The sequence below is a fragment of the Physeter macrocephalus genome, chromosome 9, assembly GCF_002837175.3.
Source record: "Physeter macrocephalus isolate SW-GA chromosome 9, ASM283717v5, whole genome shotgun sequence".
Taxonomy (NCBI): Eukaryota; Metazoa; Chordata; class Mammalia; order Artiodactyla; family Physeteridae; genus Physeter; species Physeter macrocephalus.
Genome location: NC_041222.1, coordinates 94,171,823 through 94,196,489, shown reverse-complemented (window position 1 = coordinate 94,196,489; position 24,667 = coordinate 94,171,823). Strand labels below are relative to the sequence as shown.

At 44.1% G+C, this 24,667-nt stretch overlaps 1 protein-coding gene across 1 annotated transcript; it reads left to right on the top strand.

Moving 5' to 3' along the window:
- The first annotated feature begins 12,708 nt into the window (after nucleotides 1–12,708).
- On the top strand, nucleotides 12,709–24,325 carry STC1 (stanniocalcin 1). Its single transcript, XM_007100549.3, has 4 exons — nucleotides 12,709–13,012; nucleotides 15,040–15,182; nucleotides 15,895–16,106; nucleotides 22,257–24,325. The coding sequence occupies exons 1-4, from the start codon at nucleotides 12,895–12,897 to the stop codon at nucleotides 22,525–22,527; spliced, it is 744 nt and encodes a 247-aa protein (XP_007100611.1). The 5' UTR covers nucleotides 12,709–12,894; the 3' UTR covers nucleotides 22,528–24,325.
- The last annotated feature ends 342 nt before the right edge of the window (nucleotides 24,326–24,667 follow it).

Below are 24,667 nucleotides of genomic sequence, written 5' to 3'. Positions count from 1 at the left end.
TACACTTTTAGAAATGTAAACGTAATATATGTCCACTATACCTCAATAAATATATACAGAAGTTTTAAAATTCCAAAGTACAATTCTCAGCCCTTTCTTATGTTAATATACTGGACATTGTTGGTTGCCCAGCCTACATCCATTCTCTTCCCCATCATTCCCAAAAGAACCCCAGATTTGTGCCACAAGAGGAAATAACTCCAGCCCTATTTCCTGGGATTAGCCTTATTGGTCTGTTTATGTCTCCCCCCCACCCCACCCCAAAGCAGTAATAGTTTCAGGAATCACATTTAACTCGTTCAATACAAGGTATTTTTCTGGTCAGTATTTGGTCCAGGAATAAGCATGTGACTCAGTACAGCCCAATAATAAGCCAGAATAGTGTGCCAAGGGTTTCTATAAAATAAATTTTCTCACTTTCAATGGTGAGCAAGTTGCAAGAGACAAACTCTCACTTCTGGACACCAGGAAGTATTGATATGAAGCCAGAAGCAACTATAATTAATAGTAACAATAACCATCATCATCTAAAGATAAAACCAACCCAATCCAGAGTAATGAAGGCAGAGCCATTAGAATAAGGTCAACCTGAAGACTTTTATTGTATATTTCTTAAATTCCAGTTAGAAGAGTTGATACATATCCTGGTTGTTTAAGTTTAAGCAAGTTTGAATCCGATTCTCTGTTGTTTGCAGCTAAAGATATCCTACCTTACTTATACCCTTCATCCCTCAACAACATTTAACAGTTAACAACTTCCTTCTTCATGAAACATTCTCTTCCCTTGCTTCTGATAATTGCACCCTCTTATCTCTCTGGTCTCTCCTTTTAAATCTCCTCTGTAACCTCCTCTTCATCTACCCGACCATTTAATGTGTGATTTCCAGAAACCTCTTTCTTTGGGAGTCTTCTCTGATTCTAACCCAACACTTTCTCCTAAATGATCTCAACCACTTCCAGGGTTTCTAAACCCTGACAACCACCAAATGTATAACTACAGCTCAGATTCCCCTCCTGACTCCCAGATCTATATATCCAGCCCCCTCTCAAAATCTCCCTTTAGACAACTTAGCATCTTAATTCAGTCCAAAACTGAGGTCATGATTTTGCATTCACACACAAAAATCTCTCCCACTAGTGTCTTATATGTTAGTAAATGTCACCCCATCCATCCAGTTCAAGACAGAAACCCAGAAGTTATCTCTGAATCTACCATCTCTCTCTCCTTACTATACCCCACCCCAAAATGTCAATCACCTGATCCCATTGATCCAATATCCTAAATGTCTCTTGGATCCATACATTTTTCTCTAATCCCACTATCACTGTAATCCAAACATCATTCGTCTCCCATTAGTGTGCCTACCCTACCTTAGTTCTCAACCAATCCCTCCTTCACACAGTAGTATGAAATACACATTTTTAAATACCAATCTTACCAACTACACTTGCTTGCTTAAACCTCTTTAACGGTCTCTCGTTCCCCTGTAGGAAAGAGTTGAGAAATCTTAAGATTCAACCTCTTTGGTCTCACCTAATATCACTCTTCCTCTCCCTAAGTTTCACCTACTGTACACCTTTCAGTTCCTCAGGCCCACCATACTGCATCTCAGGATGGCCACGCATGCTGCTCCTTCCCACTAGACACCTCCTCTCCCCCGCTTCCATTGCACACATTTCCACATCAGGGTTAAATAACTAGAGGTTATCATATACCTAGACTAAGAGGGCTATGATTGGTGATCCCTAGAGTTGTGCAACCCAACTGCCCTACCCTCACTATTGCCAAACTACATCATGGTTATTGTTGAGATTTCAGCTTAAACACCTCTTCTAGGAAACCTTCTTGGACCACGCGGTCTGATTATTGTCTTGAATTTTTGAGTTGTAACACTCAGCACATTGATGACTCTTTGTTTGCGTTAGCCTGTAACTGCCACTTAGTCAAACTACTGATATTAATAGAGGAGTGAACATAATGGTATACATAAGAATGTGGTTGGACTTTGCCCCTCATAACATGTCAAGCGCCTAAGTAATATTTAACAACACATTTTTTCTCCCTATCCCCACTGATGTTCTTGGCTCAGAAATAGGTGGAAGAAAAAAAAAATAACATGGATAATCCTTTCCATTTCCATAATTTGGCTTTTCCATGTGTCATCTCATTTAGTTATGAAGGGAATTCCCTGGCGGTCCAGTGGTTAAGACTCCGTGTTTCCACTGCAGGGGGCACAGTTTTGATCCCTGTTCGGGAAACTAAAATCCAGCAAGCCTCACTGCATGGCCAAAAAATCAAATAAAAATAAAATCTTGATATAATTCTGAAGCCTGGAGAACATATATACACAAATTTCTGTCCCTCACGCCCCCAATAAGAGACACAGGAAGGCTATTACTATACATACCTTTATAGACAGACAAAAGACCTCACATGGAGAATCAACTATTGGGATGGCACATAGATGTTCTCCCATGAAAGAGGTGCTTTAAAAAATTAGATTTATAGTCTTTACCAGGTATACATAGCTTATACTACATACAAATGGGGAAAGGTATAAGTTTAGCATTTCCCCAGCAGTTTTGAGGAGTGACGACTCAGGACCCCTCAAATGAGCAGCAGTAATTGTTGTGACTCTAAAAGTCTTTTCTCTAAGTAGAGAGAAAGCCAACACACCACTGAACTCTCTCGGACTCATCAAAGCCACCACTGTGCTCCCCCTCCCGTTTTCTCCAGACAAGAAAATTACCCTGAGTCAGAGATTGAGCCATTCCCCAGCAAGAGGCAAGAGCAATGGTGGTAGAACAACAAAGAAAGCACAGATAAGGGCAACCAGATGATTTTGTTTTGCTGCAGTATTTGGGGTAGCCGGTAGCAAACTCAGCAGAAGAAGTAGTGTGGGGAGACAGCCAATGAGGAGCTGAACCCAGCAGGTAAATTCCAAAGGAAGCAGCCCTCCTAAACTTCTGGGTGCAGCCTGGCCTGACAACCCTGAATCACTGGTAGCAGCAGAGAGGATTTTCTAAGCTGGAGGCGAAACACCATTCAGGAGTGCCTGCGCTCCTTTCCTCCCTGCTCTGCTCCAACAGGCAGTTTGGAAGAGTTCTGTTCAGTTAACGTAGAGTTTTCAGAAATCTACAAAGAAACACACTCTTTCTTTTGTCTTCCTAAATATACTTACATCTGAATTAAGTGTTTCCGTTTTCTTTCATGGAATCATTGGTTAGAATCATGTGCTCCAGAGTCAGCCCCAATGTTGAATCAAGATACTACTTCTTAATGATTATGCTTCTTTGAACCTCACTCTCTTTGTAAGTACAATATTCATAATAATACCTGTGTTGCACTGTTGTTATGAAAATTAAATGAGATGTGTCGAGCACCTAAAGCTCTGTAGACACTCAAGTAAAGGTAGGCCTAATTAGGACTATGGTTGTAAAGAAGGGAGCTTGAGGATGCAAGGATGAAAGCTGGTCCAGAGCAAGACCAAGGTAAACTCAGAGGAGGTGAAAAGGAGCTGATCAGCTGAAAGCTAGCATTTCCCAAAGGTAGTTCCAAGGAATGCTAGTCCTGAAGGATATTAATAAGTATTACTTATTTTTAAATCTTTCTAAATAATACATTTGGGAAACACTGAATTAAACGATTTAATAGTTTTCTTATTGCAAGGTTTCTGAGTGACTTTGATATGCTGGATACTCACCACGAACCACCCGCCCCCGATGGATTTGAGCATGGGGTCCTGTTTTCACGGTGCGTTTCGTGGGACTATTATCTCTTGTAACACAATCTAGGAAATGTTGGTTTAAATGAATGGGCCTCTGGGTTGTCTGATAACTCCTTCTTAAGTCTAAAGCTCAGAACCAACTTGTACCTTAGGCATTATCGTATGGTACCCAGCATCTATGAGTCCATCAAAGGGCTTACAGATGATGAAGAGCTGGGGAAAAATTTTGCTGGTTCCAAAGGAAAAAAAAAAAATACAACAAGAAAACTGCAAAAATTTGAAACAGATATTTAAGTAAATGTCTACAAAATGTACCATCATGCTATTATGTCAACTGCTATTCAACACATCATATATAATTACATAAAAATGTACTTTTCCTGGAATATAAGTGCATCATAACACATTTACTATTCAGGAGCTCCATTAGAATGAGAGCCTAGAGTTTAGAAAGACCATTGGTTACCTTGATAAGGGCCATACCTTTAAATCACGTAATGTGCAAGAATGCAGGTGCATAAGCGCATGTGCACGCGTGTGCGCGCACGCGCGCACACACACACACACACACACACACACACACACACACACACACACAACCAGGAGCTGGAGAAGTTCCAACCAATTAGGAACCAAAATTATAAACCAAGCCCCTGGCATGAGAGCAGCAGTCAGGTTCAATCACTTAATAGTGAGGTCGGTTGGGGGTCTCCTCTCCCCACCTTCCACAAGCAGCGCTCAAGGACTCAGTAAGGTTTGGATTCTCAACCACGTAGCAAATCCTTTCTGGCAATAGCCGCAGAGGCTGCATCGAGGCAAAGCTTTCTCCCCGTCTCTATGCAAAGCCATTCAGGGCACCTATTTTACAGCTGATGGCTTTGCATTCACTGCTTCTGAAAGCAGCTCTGGGCTTTCAGGGGTTCTTTCCAATTCATGGCCAAAGGCAACATTTTAAGGAGGGAGTGGGGGAAAGGTTTTGAGAGGGGCTGAAAGAAAATCTCACTGCTTCAAAGGTCTTCTTAAAATTTATCACTTTTTGGAAAAGAGACACACAAGGAAAGGTACAGATTCTCAGAGCCCTGTAACTATGGACGTAGCCAGCTTCCCTGGGTCCCACAGAGGGTCAGCCCGGGTTGAGATGAGATGGTTGTATGTGCGGGCCACCCCTGAGGTCATTAAGAGACATGACTCCGTATCTCTGCACCTTTCTCCATGATCAGAAAGACATCTGGACTCATGCAATAGGGCAAAACTATCAGTCGGTGTCTCTACTTCTTTGGAGAAAAAAAAGAGAGAGAGAGGGAAGCTCTGACTTTAAAAGCTCCAAACATTGACCCATCCTTCAATCTACTTCTCAGGGTCTGTTTAACATCATGTTAGGAGATACTTTTTTCTCACTTCTAATGTTTGATTTTAACAGGGTGGCTCACTTCTAGTTGTTTTCCATATTCCAAAGCCTGCTGTGAGTGATTTAAATGCCAAGTGAAGGGTAAACCACCACGCCCCCCCCCATTACACACACACACAGAGGAAACTGCACTTCCTTTGTTAACGTAACAAGAAAAACAGTAAAGGCAATCAATCACAACTATGTGAAGAAATTATTATAGGCACAAATATGAAGAGCACTGAAAGTATAATTAAAAATTGCTGATGAGAAGAATAAAATTCTGCTGCCCCACGCTCTCTTGAGCTAAATTTTCCTGTCTTAGCGCAGTGACTCCCTGATGACATTTTTTGCCCTTAAGGACTTCACCACTTCCTCCAAAGCTGTAACTTTTTCTCTCTCTCTCTTCCTCCCCCTTCCTATTATTGTCACTGGAGAGTGCAGAATGACATCTTCGAGAAAACGCTTGCCTTGAGGCCAGAGTGTGTTTCCTTTGCACTAGGATTTTCCATGTATTCCACTAAATTTCCTTACAATTAATTTTTAAAAGAGCTGAGAGAGTCCATTTCTCAAACAGCTGACAAAAACCGTGTTCCATGAAAGCAAACAGAATGGCACTTGGTGACCATTTTCGGTACCATTATAAAATCCTTACAGTATAAATTCTGACTCTGCATTCTACACTTTATTACACTGATATAGTAATCAGAATATGAGGAGACTCCCATGACACCCATCCAGAGCCAGGAACCGGTTTATCTTCGTTGCACTTTAGCCTAAAGCATATTAAATGCAACTTGATTACAGAACGCACTTGACTTGCCATAATCAATTTCTTGGCAAGCTTTCCAAACATCAGGTAGAGAAATCTCTAGTCTCTTAGTCTGGTCCCTTTGTTAACTTGCAAGGTAACTTTGTATAGAGGCTGCTCCCTCTCCACATCCCCCTTTCTCAGCCAATAAATTCAGAATAATAGATTTGTCTAGCACTCAAGAATGGCTGCAAGACACTTCTTTATACTTGGACAGCATTTTGCAAATGACAAGCTGGCTTGAGGCTACATATGTCAGAATGATGCTTCAGCATGGGTTGCTGGAGTGGATTTTTTAAAATTTCTATTTCACAAACTCATTGGCATCACCCATCCGTCTCACTCGTTATAGCTCACAGTTGGGTCCTGTGGATTTGCTGCCTTGGATTCAGGTCCACCCCTCTGTGTCTCACCCCACACTGCACTGTCTGTATTTTCACAGTGCTAGCACCATCCCAGGCACGGAGAGCTTAAGGAATACACACTGATGGATGGATCAGTCAACAAGTGATAAGCCTTGGTGTCTAACTGGAGAGGTTTACATTAAGTGCTGGGTGGAAGGCTTTCTCAGAAGCGTGACAGGTCAGTCCCATCCCTCAGCTATTCCTGCATCTAACGGAGTACAAATGTCCTCTTCACAAAGGCATTTGAGGGCAGGACCAAGAGCAGGAGAAAACACTCATGCACAGGTTTGCCTCCACATCGACCTCCCAACACTCCCCAGGAAGGTTTCCAAGCCGTAGGATAGATGCAAAAAAGTGTCAGAAATTGAGTGGAAATTAGTCAGCCTTGACCTCTGTCTGCAGACCCTTGGATGAAAGAACACTAAGTAGAAAAATGGGTCAAAGAAGTTTTGTTTTCTTCTCTAACAAAGTGAAATGTTCACTGCCACCTTGAAATAGAATCCCTTTTTTAAACCAAAGAGCTCAAATAATACATGTGTTATCTGATGTATCCCCTCATCTGCCCTGAACAGTTAGGTACAGACGTGATCCTCCCCTTAGCACTGGGGTAGAATAGTTAATAAACTTGCCTACAACCTATTTCCCTACTAGGTAATAACAGGATGGTAAACAATGGTTATAGCACAAAATTTCTAAATATGTAGAACCATGCTAGTCATCTGCAAGCTCACTGGCTAAGTCACAGGTGTGTTACCTAAACCAGGGGTCTCCAACCCCGGGGTTAGGAACCACAGGTGGGCGAGAAAGAGAAGCTTCATCTGTATTTACAGCCGCTCCCCATCGCTCGCATTACCGCCTGAGCTCCACCTCCGGTCGTATCAGCGGCGGCATTCGATTCTCATAGGAGCGCGACCCCTATGTGTGAACTGCACGTGCGAGGGATCTAGGCTGTGTGCTCCTTATGAGAATCCAATGCCTGACGATCTGAGGTGGAGCTGAGGCGGTGATGCTAGTGCTGGGGAGTGGCCGCAAATACACATGATCGTTAGCAGAGAGGTCTGACTGCACAGAGACCATAATAAATCAGTTGCTTGCAGACTCACATCAAAACCCTATCAGTGAGTGGCAAGTGAAAAGAAGCTCAGGGCTCCCACTGATTCTGCATCATGGCGAGTCGCATAATTATTTCGTTATATATTACAGTGTAATAATAATAGAAATAAAGTGCACAATAAATGTAATGTGTTTGAATCATCCTGAAATCATCCCACCCCCACCCCCGGTCCGTGGAGAAATTGTCTTCCACGAAACTGGTTTCTGGTGCCAAAAAGGTTGGCGACCGCTGACCTAAACCACAAACATAAGTCATCTCCCTAAAAAAGCGTACCGATGGCCTGAAACAATCAATGGTCAATCTAACTTAGCCAGGATTCACACATTTTTTTTTGAATGTAGAAGAAACATCTCCTTGCTGGTTGGTTCGGGCGCCCTCATGTGTCCCAACAGAGTAATGTCCCTTCAAGTCTCCAAAGGGCCATTGGTACTGACAGATTCAATGACACACGTATCCTCTTCGCACTTGTTTCAGGAGCCTCGTATGAAGCGGAAGATTGACAGGGACTATGAACTTGTCCTCCCTGATATAAAGCGGCATTGTAACTTACACCTGAAAGGATGGTATGCCAGTGTTCACAGGTGTAGAGGCTAAGGTCAGCTTGCCTGTTCTGGTTTAAACTTGTCAGGTCATCCTGTGTGTATTTCTTTTCCGTCCCCCACCCCACCCCAAGGGGCAGGGCACTAAGTTCTCCTGCACTGCGGGGGTCACACAACTGAAGAAGCCAGAGCACCGTCTAGAATAAGAAATCTCAGGTAACCTAGCTCCACCATCCACCCTATGACCACGCATAAACCATTTTCTCGCTGGTCCCATAGCCTTCCTGTGGGAGGAGAGGAGAGCAGGGCTTTTTCTCACAGGTAAGAAGCGTCAGCAGCAACGCCTGGCATAGAGCAGAGAGGCACCCAGTAAATGTTAATTGAATCTAAACCTGTAAACCCTAGTCCAGCCCACTTACCGCATTATATTTCCAGAAAACAGATATTCTTCCGCATCAAATACACCGTTCGTGCGTTAAGAACTAGTTTGGGAATTCATGGCGCACAGGAAAACGTCAAACATTTCTCTGCATTTCCCACATCGCCTGACTTAGTGCCAAGCACTCAGTAACCCTCCCTAAATCAGTGGGGGTGAGGGGAGTTTGCCCTCTTAATATATTTTCTCCCTTTCTTTCTTTGGCAGAGTTTAAAGCCATCGAAGGCGACTGAGAGAGGTAAAGAATTTAAGACTCAAGAATTTGAGACTGTCCACACAGAAAACCTGGTATCTTTATAGAAGGATGAAAATACTTTTTCCCCCTCATCTTTCTCCTCTTCCTCTCCTCCTTTTTCTTGAGGTTAGGAAGGCATGACTCAATAGTCCAACAGTGTAGTCAGGCCTAAAATTCCCATAAAAGAATGATGATGACACTCCAACCTTGGTCACCATGTCACACCAACCTTGATGAGTCTTGCACTCTGTTAACAACAAGAGAAACATTTACCAAGAAACCAGGCTCCTGGCTGCTCTCACCAAAAGGCTCAGAGCCATTCACTGCTCAGCTTGAAGCTAGCCAAATCCAACAAAGCCCCAGAGATCTTTGGCTTAATCTTCTCACTGCGCTCATGCCAGCCTTGCATGGGCACAGCCAGGGCACCATCACCCAGCCTTAGGTGTTGGCAGCTTCTCCCACCCACTCCTTTGCACTTTCCCTGCTTGGGGGTAATGGCAAAGGCTTCCCTCCCCTCCTACCTACTGCACGGTTCCTCACCTACCTTAAGCACATCAAGTCCTTTTGTTGGGTAAATCACTACCTTAACAGAACCCCAGAAAGTGCCTGCCTAACCGAGATGCTAGATAGTCTTATCCACTAAAAATCATAAGCAATAAATGGGGAAGGGAAAACCCTGACGTACATTATCTCCATTATCATTAAACTAGGAGAAAGATTTTTTCCAACAAATTTCTTAGGTTAATTGATCATTTCCATTTTACTTAAAATATCTCTCATAATTTTCTCCCTTCCTTTCCTATTACTACCGTGGTTGTCCAGGACCTCATCAAAGCAAACTGATATTACTAACTAGTCTTACGACCGCCATTCTTTTCTTCCTCCAAACCATCGTAAGTACAATCAAAAGACCTTCCCCAAATGCTAATTTCAACACATTTAACAATTCCTACTCAAGAACCCTTGACTCCTTGTTGCTTGCAAGATAGTATTCAAACTCTGAAATCTGATATTCAAACTCCTTAGAAACTAGACATCACCTCCAGTGTTCCCAAGACTCTTCTATCATTGCTATATCAAAGTCCAAGAGGAGCATAATGATTGTGGACATTTAGAGGTCCTTGAACTCTGGGGAAGAAACTTTATTTCCATTGGGCATTTCTACTTAGGCTTCAGCTTCTGCCTTTGATGTTCTCAAATGCACTGATGCACTAATTAATATGCAAACCAATATGGCTGCCCACTATTGAATTTCTTCAGCTGACAGTTTACCTGTCATTGTGAGACACTTCACACACCCAGCTAGGAACCTCCAGGCACATGACAGTAAGTGAGTGAAATAAGGAGAAACTATAAATCAACATCAGAGAAAACGCAAAACACATCCTGACGCTTGTGGAACAATCTGTTCTGGTGGGAGCATCAGAGTGTAGGGGAAAAAACGTCCACGGTGGAAAGTAAGTCATCACCCTACAAAGCCAGCAGGTCAACACAGGGAAAGTCTAACAAGAGAAACAGCACTGCCATTAACAATAAACAATGGTTGGGACTTCCCTGGTGGCGCAGTGGTTAAGAATCCGCCCGCCGATGCCGGGGACATGGGTTCAATACCTGGTCTGGGAAGATCCCACATGCCATGGAGCGACTGGGCCCGTGCGCCACAACTACTGAAGCCCACGCACCTAGAGCCGGTGCTCTGCAACGAGAGAAGCCACCGCAATGGGAAGCCCGCACACTGCAACGAGGTGTAGCCCCTGCTCACCACAACTAGAGAAAGCCCGCGCGCAGCAACAAAGACCCAATGCAGCCAAAGATAAAAATAAATATATAAATAAATTCATTTTTTAAAAAATAAGAAAAATAAACAATGGCTAAGGAGGCAGAGGATGCTGAGGAACAGAAATACAAACCCTTGGGAATAACATGCATGCCTCTGTCCTCTTTCCCCTTCTAGAAGAAAACACTGAATGACTATGTTGCAGTGCCATGGTGCTACATATCTACCGTTCCTGCCTAAAGCAATAAAAACCACCTCTGAGATTTCCAGAACACCAGCACTTTAAACAATGAAATACCATGGCTTTTTCCTAAATTCTTAAAAGGCACTAACAGCAGCTCACATCTTTCCTGCACTGACCCTTCCATGAAGCCTTCCCCACATCTCTAGCCAATATTGACCATGCTCTTCTCTTACCATGCAAGGTCCTGACAACCTGAACCTTTAGGAAATATGACTGGGGTTGACTGTCTCCCCAACTTGATTACAAGCTCCTCGATGATAAGAATCATTACTTTTCCTCCTCCTATCTCTCTTCTCCTTTACCTTCCCCGACTCATCCACGAGCTCCCAGCCTGGAAGACACTTGAGAAATACTGTCAGTTAATCTAAATTGAAAAACACTATTATTTAATGGAAATTTGAAAATTCCCTTTCTTTCCTTTGGATATTCCCTCTATCCTTTATTTCCTCTATCCCTTTTTCTAGCAAACTTCATGCTTTCCAAACAACCTTTTTTTTTTTTTTTTTTTTTTTTTTTTTTGGCATGGGAACCTCTAATCATTCAGCGAGCTCACTCCCCACACACATGTAGGGTTGATTCTTGGTTTGTGGTTAACAGAGTTGGAGCTTTTTCTTCAACCTTTGTTTGAAGATTTGAGGATTTACACAGAAGCCACTGGCTCTGTTTCCTTACAAGGTCATCTTGCCCCTGTCTGTATGAATCTCCAATGGCCCTTTCTCATTTACCTCCCCAAAATGTTTATAGGTTGTCTTGCTTAATCCTTTACTTCAACGCAGCCCTTAATGACCACTTTTCTACCCTAAGTCCTCTCTGAGATCATTAGCTTCCTTCACAAGTTAGTGACAAGCCTCAGTGTTGCCTACAACCCACTTATGAGAAAATATAAGCTTCTATCCTGGGCATGTTTGTGATGCCACTGTAATTTTCTTATTATGTCTAGAGCTTATCTGTCTTTTCTCCTACACATTCTGGTCTCCTACCCCTTCTTCCCTGTCCTGCCCACCCCCTTACCCCTCCCCCTACAAGAAATGAATTGGTTTACCCAGCAGATTTAGTCTTACTTTGGCCAGCTTATTGTTTCAACGTGATTATGAAGTTGTTGGGCTTGAATACACAGTTTATTCATTTCCAGGCATTCATGATGTCTCCCCGTTGAGCGTAGTGTACATAGGTGTGCATGTGTCTACCTGTAGTAACTAACACTCTTGGAGTTTGTAGTCCTGCTGGTAACAAAAGAGATGGAGTCGCGGTTAATTTGTGTTACTAGAGAATCAGTTTCAGAGGCGTAAAGAATGCTAGACTCCAACTTTGGCATTTGACAGATCGGGGAACAGGTAGAACAAGGTAAAAGGACTTGACCAGGGTCATAGAGCTAATCAAAGGAGGAACTCGGGCCACAGCTCAGAGCTGTCATATTCCAGTCCATGAGGGCCCTTCCCCCTCCTATATGTCCCTTCCCAAGGGCTCATACACGTGAAAACTCAGGATGTCCACATACAACCAAAATGCCTCACAGACCTGTAAACATGCTTAAACTGAGAAGATGGGGAGGTATGGTGTATGTAGCTTACAACACAGAGAATGTGCTGTGAAAATGATAGTAAAACTGCTATAATGAGGCTAAATTCGAATCCAAAGAGACCACACTACTCACCCTGCCTGTGCTGCCCATTCCTCCCCATAGCACATTTTTTAAAAAGATGGATAGATTTCCCAAGGCACCTTGTTGAGATGGTCGTAGGATTTCCCTTTCGTTAGATCAATGCAAAGTCATCCCTTAATTCTGTGAAAATAGCTTTTTCACACATCTCTGCACACACAGCCACACACACGTATAAGACATTGGCAGCAGGTACTTTTAATTTGCTGGAAAATATTTCTAAGAAGTCAAACAGCTCCAGCCCAATGAGCATGCCCTCCGATTGGCTGGCCAGACCAGTTGAGGGACCTGATTGGTCCCTGATCCTGAGGACCGATAAGAACGGCTATAAAATCCCTGGGTGCAGCTCTTGGGCCCCCAGTTTGCAAAAGCCAGAGGTGCAAGAAGCAGCGACTGCAGCAGCAGCAGCAACAAAAAAATCCTCATCAAATCCTCACCTAGGCTCTCAGTGTATCCAGATCCACATCTTCACTCAAGCCGGGAGAGGGAAAGAGGAAAGGGGGGGGAGGAAAAAAAAAAAAAAAAAAACCCCAACAACTTAGCGGAAACTTCTCAGAGAATGCTCCAAAACTCAGCAGTGCTTCTGGTGTTGGTGATCAGTGCTTCTGCAACCCATGAGGCGGAACAGAATGATTCTGTGAGCCCCAGGAAAGCCCGGGTGGCAGCTCAGAACTCAGGTAAGCGGCAAACCCAGGACCGGTTTCTCCCCCAAAGAGCTGTCCTCATTTGCCTCTCGCTTTTGCAACTGTGTCTGTGACGGCTGATCTTGATAATAAATGTGCTTCATGCCTGATGGCAATAAACTGCCAGTGTAATCCAATAGCCTTAGGAAGTGGAGCTCCTTTGTTTAATAAATTGCATGCAACTAACGAAGAAGCTGGGCGCTCTGCTGAGGGTATTTCATTGCATAAGCCTAGCCTGATTGCCTGAAATCTGGCACGTACCCTCTTGGGGGGGAGGGGGCGGGGGAAAGACTTGAATGTTGGCATGCTTCAAAGCGCTCTCTATACTTTCCAGAAGCTGAAGCTGATCTTAAGGTGAGACGTGACTTGTCTGATGCTGTCCCTCTTTCTTTACCCTGAAGACCCTATAACTTGACTTCCCTGCCCCTCCAGAGAACACACAGAAAGCTCCCTTTGCAGACTGATTTACGGAACCATAGCCCTCCAGTCTGACAAATCCAGGGCAGATTCAGAGAAAACCCTACACATCCCACCCTCGACACTGTTCTTTCGGTCCCTCCCTGCTCTCTCGGGCTCCATTCAGTCCCCACGCAGCCCCGTGGCTAGAGAGCCCCTCGAAAAAGAGTATCTGTGAAACGTAGCAGCTATTTCTCCAAGGGGGAGGTCTCACTCTAGCCCTGACTCCTTGAGCAGTTAATTGTGTATTATCTTGGTCTCTAAAGGAAAAGAGTCCTTGGGAAGCCGGCATTGACACCTCTGTCTTTGGACTTCGCTTGTCCAGCTTGCTCCCCTTCCATGACTGCTCTCTCTCCCCCAACTGTCAGCAAAGATGGGCTCGCAGGTGTCCAAATGCTGCAGACGCCGCTCCCCTCGGAAGAGCACAGGTCCCTGCCGAGAGGAGGGCTTTGCTTCACTTCCTTTTGTACTTAGTTGCTATAGAGATGCAGTGATTCACAATTCAAGCTTGCCAAAAACAATAGCAATCCTAATGCATATTAAAACTGCTTAAAGCAAAGTTATCATTTGAACCCGTGGAAATATATAATTAGGGAAATGACTTGTAACATCCCAGAGGCTGCGGGTGGTGGGAGGGGGAGGGGCCGCCTAACCGAACCGTGCTTTTGATCTCAGAGGAGACTCCTATGGTATGAAGGCTGCAGATCATTTCTCGCGGAGCTGCCTGCCAGAACACCCCTCTTCTGTAAGAGAGAAATTACTTTTATGGAAGATCTTATCCAGAATGTAGAAAGCCTCATGCAAGTTCCTGCGGTTTTCTTCCAATCTTGCACAAGTGTTGCCTTGGCCTGGTTATTCTACACCTGTGTTTCTCTCTCTCTTTTTTTTTTTTTTTTTTTTGAAAAAAAGGCTTTTAATATGAGAGAGATTATGCATACCTCTAAGCACTATCCTATAGTGGGGGGTTGGGATGAAACATGAACGGATCAGATTTCTTTCTGCCAATAGGAAGGTAAGTTAAAAGCCCTAAATCAGAAGGGTCTCCTAGTGGACTCCTGGCAAATTCTTCTCTGCCATTTAGACCAGAATTCCATCCTTATGACTCTGGAGTGTATTTTTTGGAAACCAGATGGATTCCCTGGCCCTTCCTCCTCCTAAACTTGACCACCCACCACTACCATCTACCTTCCCATGCTTTCAGCCTTTAAGGGATGCCCTTGGATTCTGCAGAGCTGCTTTAAGCACTGGGCATGCCTCATACTCCAACCTTACTTTTCCAGCCACCAAAACTGTGTGTGATGGTGAGACCAAGAGGGTGTATCTCCGAGGGAAAACTCATTCCCTCCCTCCATGCTCTCTGGTTCTTATAAGCAAAAGGGATCTGTCTGTCCCCTCTCTTCCGCACTCCCACCCCGCTCGGAATGGGTCTATCTACTGGCCCCACCACAGACTTCTAGGATAAGTTCTTCTGACCCCTTTTCCTTGAATTTTGCCTCCACATCAGCTTGATCCCTCCAGACTGTCCTCACCATTTGACCCAGATTGTATGGATTTGTCTCTTTCAGCTGAAGTGGTTCGCTGCCTCAACAGCGCTCTGCAGGTTGGCTGTGGAGCTTTTGCATGCCTGGAAAACTCCACCTGTGACACAGATGGGATGTACGACATCTGTAAATCCTTCTTGTACAGCGCTGCTAAATTTGACACTCAGGTAATAAGACCTTGACCCCTGCTCACAACTGGCTGCTTGTCTTTAACAGTGTATGAGACTATTGTTCTTAGGAGCCAGGCTTGTAGGGAACCAGCTCTGCTTCTCAGCCTCCCCAGTCTAAATTCTCATCTCCAACGTGTGTACACACACACACACACACACACACACTTTTGGCCAAGAAATAGGTTCTATATAAGCCACTCTCCACCCACTCTAATGCACAATTGTAACAGGCTGACAGAGGCTGTCTTCTAAGGGAGGGGTGATGAGCGGAAAATCTTTGCCTCTTCAAGAGGAAATAAAAATGTTCTTCTAACAAAGAAGTTCTTCTCACGAAGAGCCAGCATACTAGCTTGTTTTTTGGGGTTTTTCTTTTTTACTAGCCTGTGATTTGAGTTATCAAATCTCCATCCCAAGAATACAAAACCATATTATGGCTATTTTTAGGCTGAAGGGTGGTTGTTTATGGTTCATCTCTTTTTCTCGTCTCATTTCATTTCTATGTACCTCAATTCTCAAGGTAGTCTAAGGGAATAGGGACTTTTTTAAAAATCCTGGTCGCAGGGTCCAGTTCGCTTATTGCAAGGACATGCAGAGAGGGCCATGAGACAGTGCCAAGGTGAGCCCCCTTAAGTTCCACGTATCATAGGCCCTGTCCTCTCTTGTCAGCTCGAGCTAAATCTTGTCCTCCTACCCCCCCCTTCCTCGGCAGGGAAAAGCATTTGTCAAAGAGAGCTTAAAGTGCATCGCCAACGGGGTCACCTCCAAGGTCTTCCTGGCCATTCGGAGGTGCTCCACTTTCCAGAGGATGATTGCCGAGGTGCAGGAGGAGTGCTACAGCAAGCTGAACGTGTGTAGTGTCGCCAAGCGGAACCCTGAGGCCATCACGGAAGTCGTCCAGCTCCCTAATCACTTCTCCAACAGGTACAAAATGAGTCCACTCGTTTGGCAGTTCGGGGGGAGGGGGAGTGCTTGGTCGTCAGAGCCAGACACAGAAGGAGTTAAATTGCCACAGTGATGCTCTTATTTTAGCTTGCAGTCTTCCCAGCTTTTGCAGGAAAAAAAATATGTTTGTGATTGGTTGTGACAGCTTAAGCAGCCTGGATTTTTTTTTTTTTTTCACTGTGATAGGAAAAGTCTCTCCATGCAGCTAATAGAAAACTTCATCTGCAGTATCCCTGGGTGCACTGTCCATTTCCTTCCATAAGCCTGAAGGGAATTGTGAAGTTTATGGAAACAAGATTCTGAGACATCAAATTGGGCTGAAATCATGACTACGCACAGTACAATTGGCCATTATGAAAACCTTGGTCAAATGTCATAATGCAGAGTTTTAAAACTGCATATATTTGAGTCCATCCTAAGCCCAATCAGATATTTCACTGGGTAGCCCAGAGCGAACCATCTGACTTCGGTGGGACTCAAATTTCCTTTGGGAAAAGTGAAGTGGCTAGACTAGATGATTCCCATGGTCCCTTCCAGGTCTGTTATCCCATTTGTCTAGTCCAAGATTTCCTGGAATGATGCTCTGGTGACTACCCAGATCACATTCTCATCTTAGTATTCTAAACTGATCCCAAGCCACTGAGCTAGTAATATCTGAGCATCGTGCCTTTCTGTGCCCTTGACTTACTCTCTTTACCAGCCAGGTGTGAACATCTAAGACATGAGATGGCAGACATGCTCATCCCATGGCGTGGAAAGTTTCCTGGCAAGATCTGGGCTCCCCCACCATCTGTGATCAAGTTCAGAAAGGTGCTGATGAGGCTAGCATGGAGGCAAGGCAGGGGCAGTGCAGAACGGTCAAGTTCAGCCTACTGTGATGCCACAGACTTGACTCCTAGTCCTGAAGTGCTATGATTCTTTGACTCTCCAGCCAAACCTGCACATAGTCACAAAGATCAGACCTTACGTGTTATTCTGACCACAGGAGCGCTAACGCAGACTTACCTGATTAATTTCCTAGCCAGATGCTGCCACCCTTCTTCAGATACTGGCAATAACCTAGTCCTCCTGGGGCTTACCAGTGGGTTAGTCATGTACATACATGCCACTGGAAAACGGAAAAAGTAGCTCCTCCTCGGGAAAAGGTTAAGGCCTCTGACGTTAAACTTTATAAATTTCGGATTCACTCTTAACTACAGGTCATTGTTCTTCAGAACCTCATGTCAGTTTATAAAAATCGTTTGTTCAGTGCTTGGAAGTGACTGTCATGGTCCTAACTGATTTTCTGAGAACAGGAAAATCAAATTCAGCATTTATCTCAAGTGCCCTGTCTCTTTAGTATGTGTTTATATGGTAGCTGGGGGGCAGGAATATGTTAGCACAGTCATTATTATAAGTTTTGATCTTTAATGGTCCAGTGACAATTCATGATCTATGATATGGCATGTGGCCAGTTTTGAGACAATACTAATATCTCTAATTCAACTGAGGTAGCATCTTCCATTATGAAGAGGAGGTCTTACAGAAAGGAGAATACAGATTCTGGACCGGTGATCCTGACAATCTAAGAAGAGGCTAGTACTAGGACTTTCTACCCGGGCCATTGTTCTTTTCAATAGGTGCCTTGTTTTCACCACCTTTAGAAAAGGGTCACAGGAGTCTAGTTATCTCCCTTTATCATCTTAGAAGAATCATCCTTATTAAGGAAGGTCATCTCTTGAAGACTAGACTCCTCCAGGCAGCTCTTACCTTTCTCCAGTTATTTCACTTGAACTGGCTAATTATTCCTGTTCAGAGCTAGAGATTTCCGGTTCCATGCTGGGCTCGATTTGCTCTATTTAAGCTCCTCACTCTTCCGAAACATCCTGCTTTCCCAGCCTCTGTCCCACCATAGATACACACTACGTTGTGCCAGTTGGCAAAGAATTGTGAAAGGAAGTAGTTACAGGTTCATTCCACCTTCCTGTGACTTATCTAGCATGAGATTTGGGCCTGGGAGAATCCAAAAGCCTGTGACTGGACCAGGAGCCAGAACAGGGAGGTTTTCCATGACAGAAATGCACTTAGAACACAAAGGATAGCTGGAGTGTCCCCCTGGCTGAATTTGTAAACTCTACTTTCAACCATGAGGCAAGCAGGCATAATTGATCAGGCGGGCTGGACAGCATGAGGCCTGAGAAGAAACTAAACCAATCCAGATCCAGATGGGAAAACTGACAAAGCTTCCAACTCTCTAGGGCATGGATAGGGAACAGGAAACAGAAGAATAATATTGATCAAGGGAAACAAAGGACTATTTATAAACCTTCACACAGAACGTTCCTAGGCAGTATGTGTGTATTTGGGTAAGCATGGCTGAAACAGTAGCTATGGAGAATATCTGATCTTACTCTTTACCAAGGAAAAAAGTCAGTGATGGAATTTTCAAAGTGGGAGGAAAGAAACATGCTTTAAAGGATCCTTCCAGGCTGGGTGATCTGAACACTTAGCCCATTAAGTCTTGGGAGTACACCCCACCACCACTCCCCATAAAGATGAAGAAAGGAATCTTCTTAATTAGCTGTAACTCTTCCTGCCAAGGATGGGCCTTAAGCAGAGCGGCACTGTTTTTTTGTTAAATTGAGAAGGAGCGTATATACTGAACCCCAGAAACATAAAATGTCATAGCTTGAAACGACCATAAAGGTTATCTAGACTAAGTGCCTCATTTTACTGATTAAAGAACAGAGACCCAGAGAGAGAGGTGACCTGCTGAAGGTCACACAGCTAGTGAATGACAGAGTCGAGCCTAGAATTCACATGGCCCTGAGCCAGGCTATTGGATTTCCACTTCAAAAATGACAGCCAGTAAAACCTGCAGATAAAATCCACAATCCAAAAATGGAATTGCAAGTAGAATGGAATAAGTGTACCCCCTGGTGATCAACAATTAAATTTGTGTACATCTCTCACCAATAGCTGTAGTAACGTCAAGCCTTGGTCCAGGACAGTGATCAAGGGATACATGATAATTGCTAAGTCAACTTTCGCTGAAGACACAATCTCTTCGATAACCTCACTGCGTGGCTTAGAGATAGGGAAGGTCTGTCTCATCAGCCCACACAACCCCAGAGATTGTCAATGCCGTATTCCGGCCCTTAATAGAGAGGTGTGGGATTAATCTATTACTTGCTCAGGCAAACGATGTCGTCAACAAGGCACCCTGATAGGTTTCCCACACTTGGAGGAGCCGCCGCTGGAGCCATGGCTGTTATCTATTCCAAGGAGCTCTCTTAGCCTGCCCTTGCTGAGGTAACCAGCTCCATGGGAGAAGCTAAGGGTAGATTTGGGGGGAGTCGCTAAGAACCGTCAGGCTGGCAAGGGTCATCCTCAAGAAGCACTAAGAACAGGTGGCCTGTCGGGGCGAACAGAGAAAGTGACAGTAAAGGTAGGATCTCTCAGAGACGGAGAAGAGGTGTTTTCACGAAGTGGGGGCCAGAGGAACACGTCTGACCTTAAAGAGGTGAGGCTAGTTACAGAAGCTTAGTTTCCTTACTGGTGTTAGACTTCTTCATCCAGACTAGAGTTTTCAATGTTGATATAAGGAAAGATCATCCTCTCCAGCCCATTTGGAAGGTCATTTGGTGTGAACAGTTCTCTCTTTCTAGAAGTGGAAGGGTTAACTTCTAAGTTATAAAGTCCTTATTGAGGGGCAGGAAGATGAAGGGTCAGAAACCTTATTCTCTAGGATCTAATCACCCTTTGAAATAGACAAAGAGATCCAGGGGACCCACATCCTAGCAGAGCCCAAGAGATGCCCGGGGATCTGTGTGGGTGTGTAGATGTCTGAAGCTGATGGTACAAAGTAGTTTATTCTCAGTTTTTCCAAAACCACTTTTCTCCCCATTTCCCCATCCAAGTGAGATCTGCTTTGACTCATGTGCTTTATAATTCCAAAGGGTTGGAAAATGTGTCTCTGTGCCAGGGAATCCCAGTTTTAACAACAGCTGGATATAATCCTCCCTCACGGGAGGGGTAGAGCCAGGACTATATCGGAGACCCAGACACATTTCTCCCTCCGTCCCCAGCTTGGTTTTGCTCTCTCACAGAAGGGTGATGGCTTTTCTCCAGTGCCCACATTCCACTCTATTTACTGTACATCCTTGAAAGGACCTCTCTGGGGGGGTTAAGTTATTCTGGAAAGATGTTTGATCCTGTGCTCTGTGAGGTGAGTTAAAAATAAACAGGTTTCTTTTCACGGAAGATCTTGTGGTCCGGCAGTCCTCGGGCTCCTCTGAGGAAAGGGTCTCTCCACATAAATGCTGCAGACCACCGTCATTAGGACAGTCCCTAATTAGTGAACACAGAGCTAATGGGTTCTGACAACTGCCACCTCGAAATGGAGCAAATGCATCCTGATTCAAATTGGAAAATACCCGAAGTGTCTTCCCAAAGAACAGGACAAGTAATTTATATGCCTTAACTATTAGACAGTTTACTGATAAAAGGTCAATGACAAGGTTTAAGTGTGTTCTCTATGTCATAAAAGAATCCATCTTTTTTTTGGTAGTTTCCATGCTGTCTAACCCACATGTACTGATTTTTCAAAAACCTGCATCAAAGGGAGTCTTACCTAGGACTATTTGCTGTACAACATTTACACAATTGTTTGCACATCTTCTGCACTGTCATCTTATGTGTGGAAACATGTCCTGTGACTATTGAAAATGATTAAACCATAGTCTTCAGGAAAAAAACTATATTAGACAGTTTTATCCTTTCTGAGCCATAACAGCTGCAGCATTTTGGAGGCTTAAAGAACTTTCACCAAAGATGAAGGAAATTTATACCAAACACAAATTCTTTTGTAAAACTTACCAGAAGACCTACAGATAACTTTTTCTTTTGGGAATCATGACATTGGAAAGAACTCTATTTCGAAAGCTCCATTCCCTCAGTGGCCACAAAATAAATCAACAAAATGACAGTGGGCAGGGACTATAGCCCTAGGACATGGGCACATGAGGGATACAAAGAATAAGGACACATATCCTGCCTTCAATAAGTTTACAGCCTAGTCAGGAAAACAAAACCATCAGTAAAGCATCAAATGCTGACCTATACGATGGTAACCCAATATCTATAAAACATCCCAAAAAAGGAGAGGCCAGCAAAATCTAAAGCAGTGGGAGAAGGCTTCTTGAAACTATTGAACCGCAAACCACTAAGGATCACCAATCTTTCTATTTAAATATCCTTGTTGCCTGGCATTTGGCCCTCTGACTGCAATATACCTTTGCAAGAAGACTGAAAATGAGGTGAGACAATAGCCTTCAGAGAGGCTAGCCAAGTGTATGATAGGGAAATTAGATTGAGTGGAAAAATGCATGAGATACTGAAGACAGGGATCTCCTTTAAAAATAGGAATTTAGGGACTTCCCTGGCAGTCCAGTGGTTAGGGTTCCACACTTCCACTGCAGGGGGCACGGGTTTGATCTCTGGTCAGGGAACTAAAATCCCACATGCCACTCGGCACGGCCAAAAAAAAAAAAAAAGATAGAAATTAATCAGAATGTGCACACACACACCACCACCACCACCAAGAAAAAGAAAAATCGCAAAGAGGCATCAAAATAACTGCAAATGATTGCATCCATGTGCAATGACTATTAAAACATAAGTGTGAGTGTTGGGTCACCTCATACATTTGACTAAGTCCTGCTTCGACCACTAGCCCATCGTATGACCTCAGACAAGTCACTTCAGCTCTCCCACCTTAGTTTCTTCTCTATACAATGAAATGATGAAAGAGTCATTAAATCGTCTCTGCGCTCCCATCTAGCTCCACGATTCACTCTTTCTAAACATTTTAGACATTGCCACGAGCCTACTATTCAAAGTACGATCTCAGTCTCCTGAGCTCTTAACGTGAACACAGAGCTGTCTTGCACTGGGTGGTAAATCCAGGCAGCGCAAGCACTCACACTAAGAAGACACTGACTAAAGGTTAGAAGCAAAAGCCACCTTCAGCTGAGGCAACTATTCGTGGGTGCTTGATCTGGCCATTCAGGGCGGGTGTTGACTGGAGCCCAGATGAAAGCCTGGGTCTTGCCTTGCTCTCACTGAATGACCCTCTGTTTCCCAATGCAGATACTATAACAGACTTGTCCGAAGCCTACTGGAATGTGATGAAGACACAGTCAGCACAATCAGAGACAGCCTGATGGAGAAAATCGGACCCAACATGGCCAGCCTCTTTCACATCCTGCAGACAGACCACTGTGCCCACACACACCAGCGAGCTGACTTCAACAGGAGGCGTGCCAACGAGCCACAGAAGCTGAAAGTCCTCCTCAGGAGCCTCCGAGGTGAGGTGGCCTCTCCCTCCCTCATCAAACGCACCTCCCACGAGAGTGCATAGCCGGGGAGAGGTATTCACAACCTCACCAAACTACGATCATTTTAAGGGTGTTCGCTCACCAACTTCGAGTGTACTGTGCCTGGTTTGATTTTTTTAAGTAGTTCCTATTTTCTATCCCCCCCTTAAAAAAAAATTGCATGAAACTAGGCTTCTGTAATCAATCTCTCAACATTCTTCGATGGCGGCATTCTCACCAACAGAACACGTGTGACCTTTTTGCCTCTCCTCAGGAGAAAGTGGCCTCTTTTACCACTTTCCTCCACCAGGTCTTTTCCCAGCTCCCCTCCAATGACTCTCAAACACAAAACATTCATGTAATTCCCCAGACTTTGTAATTTGAAGATGTGGAACCCTTTAGAATGGTTGCCCCAGTAGAGTTAGCTGGTAAGAAGCAACTTAATTTAAATGCATGTCTTAAAACGCTCATAAAGATGCTCAGTGGAATTCGTGTTATGAATCTGTGCTGGCCATGGACGAATATGAATGTCATATTTGAATTCTTGATCTCTCATGAGCTAGTGTCTTACGGTCTTGATCCTCAATGTCTAATTTCCTTCCCAACACATTTACCAAATTGCTCGAGCCTGGCTCTCCAACCAGACTTGGAGCCTGCATCTTCTTGCAACTAATGAAAAACAAAAAGCTAACATCTCTATGTACTGTAACTGCTCAGAGCTTTAAAAGTATCTTTAACAATTGTCTTAAATCCAGAGAATCTTAAGGTCTAACTGTGGAATATAAATAGGTGAAAACTAATGTACTGTACATAAATTCCAGAGGACTCTGCTTAAACAAAGCAGTATATAATAACTTTATTGCATATAGATTTAGTTTTGTAACTTAGCTTTATTTTTCTTTTCCTGGGAATGGAATAACTATCTCACTTCCAGATATCCACATAAATGCTCCTTGTGGCCTTTTTTATAACTAAGGGGGTAGAAGTAGTTTTATTCAACATCAAAACTTAAGATGGGCCTGTATGAGATAAGAAAAACCAACAGGTTTATCTGAAGGACCCCAGGCAAGATGTTAATCTCCCAGCCCACCTCAACCCAGAGGCTACTCTTGACTTAGACCTATCCTGAAACAGCTCTGTCACATCCAACTGAGAATTACAGGAACCAAAAAGAGCATCCCTTTGGGCTTGGACCACTTAGAGTGTGATAAGGCCTGCTATACCTTGGGAAGTGGCAGTTCTTGACTTTCTGCCTTTCATCAGTGCCTGGTACTCTGGCAGCCTGATGATGGGGTAGGAGGCTTTCCATTAACTCAATCAGGAATGAGTCAATCAGCCTTTGGGTCTTTAGTTTGGGGGACTTGGGGCTGAGGGGGTATAAATAACCCTGGGCTGTCCAGCCTTAATAGACTCCTCTTACATTTTTGTCCTGTAGCACGCTGCCTGCCAAAGTAGTCCTGGCAGCTGGGCCATCTCTGTAGGATTGCAAAAAAGAAAAAAGAAAAAAAAAATGAAAGAAAGAGGAAAAAAAGAGCTGGCGGTTTGATCATTTCTGCCGTGATGTTTACAAGATGGCGACCACCAAAGCCAAATGATTAACCTAGCTATGAACAACAGTAGTTTCTCAGGGTCACTGTCCTTGAACCCAACAGTCCCTTAGGAGCGTCACTGCCCACCAAAGGTCAATGTTGAGAGAGGAAGACGGAGGAGGGGTAGGACTGTAAGGGCCACTCCCAACTCGCTTAGGTAGAAACCATTGGTGCTTGATTCTCACTAGGATAAACTCCAGATTTGCCCAGATCGAGTGTTAGGGATGCTGGTGGGAGGAGGAAGGGCACATCCCCAGAAAAACGAAAAGCAATACAACTTTACCACAAAGCCTTTAAAACCAGTAACGTGCTGCTCAAGGACCAAGAGCGAATGCAACAGACCCAGCAGCAGCACAAGCGTGGCTGCCTTTGTCCCCACACAGCCTCTCAGCGTGCTGACATCAGATTGTTAAGAGCATTTTTATACTCAGAACTGTCCCATCCCCAGGTCCCCAAACATATGGACACTGCCTTAGCCTCTTGGAAATCAGGTAGATCATACTCTAAGTTGACTATCCCTCTCCCTCCCTCACCCCTTCCTCCCCTGCAGGCAAGGCTGGCTTCTCCAAACCAGAAAAGCTATTACAGTTTTGTG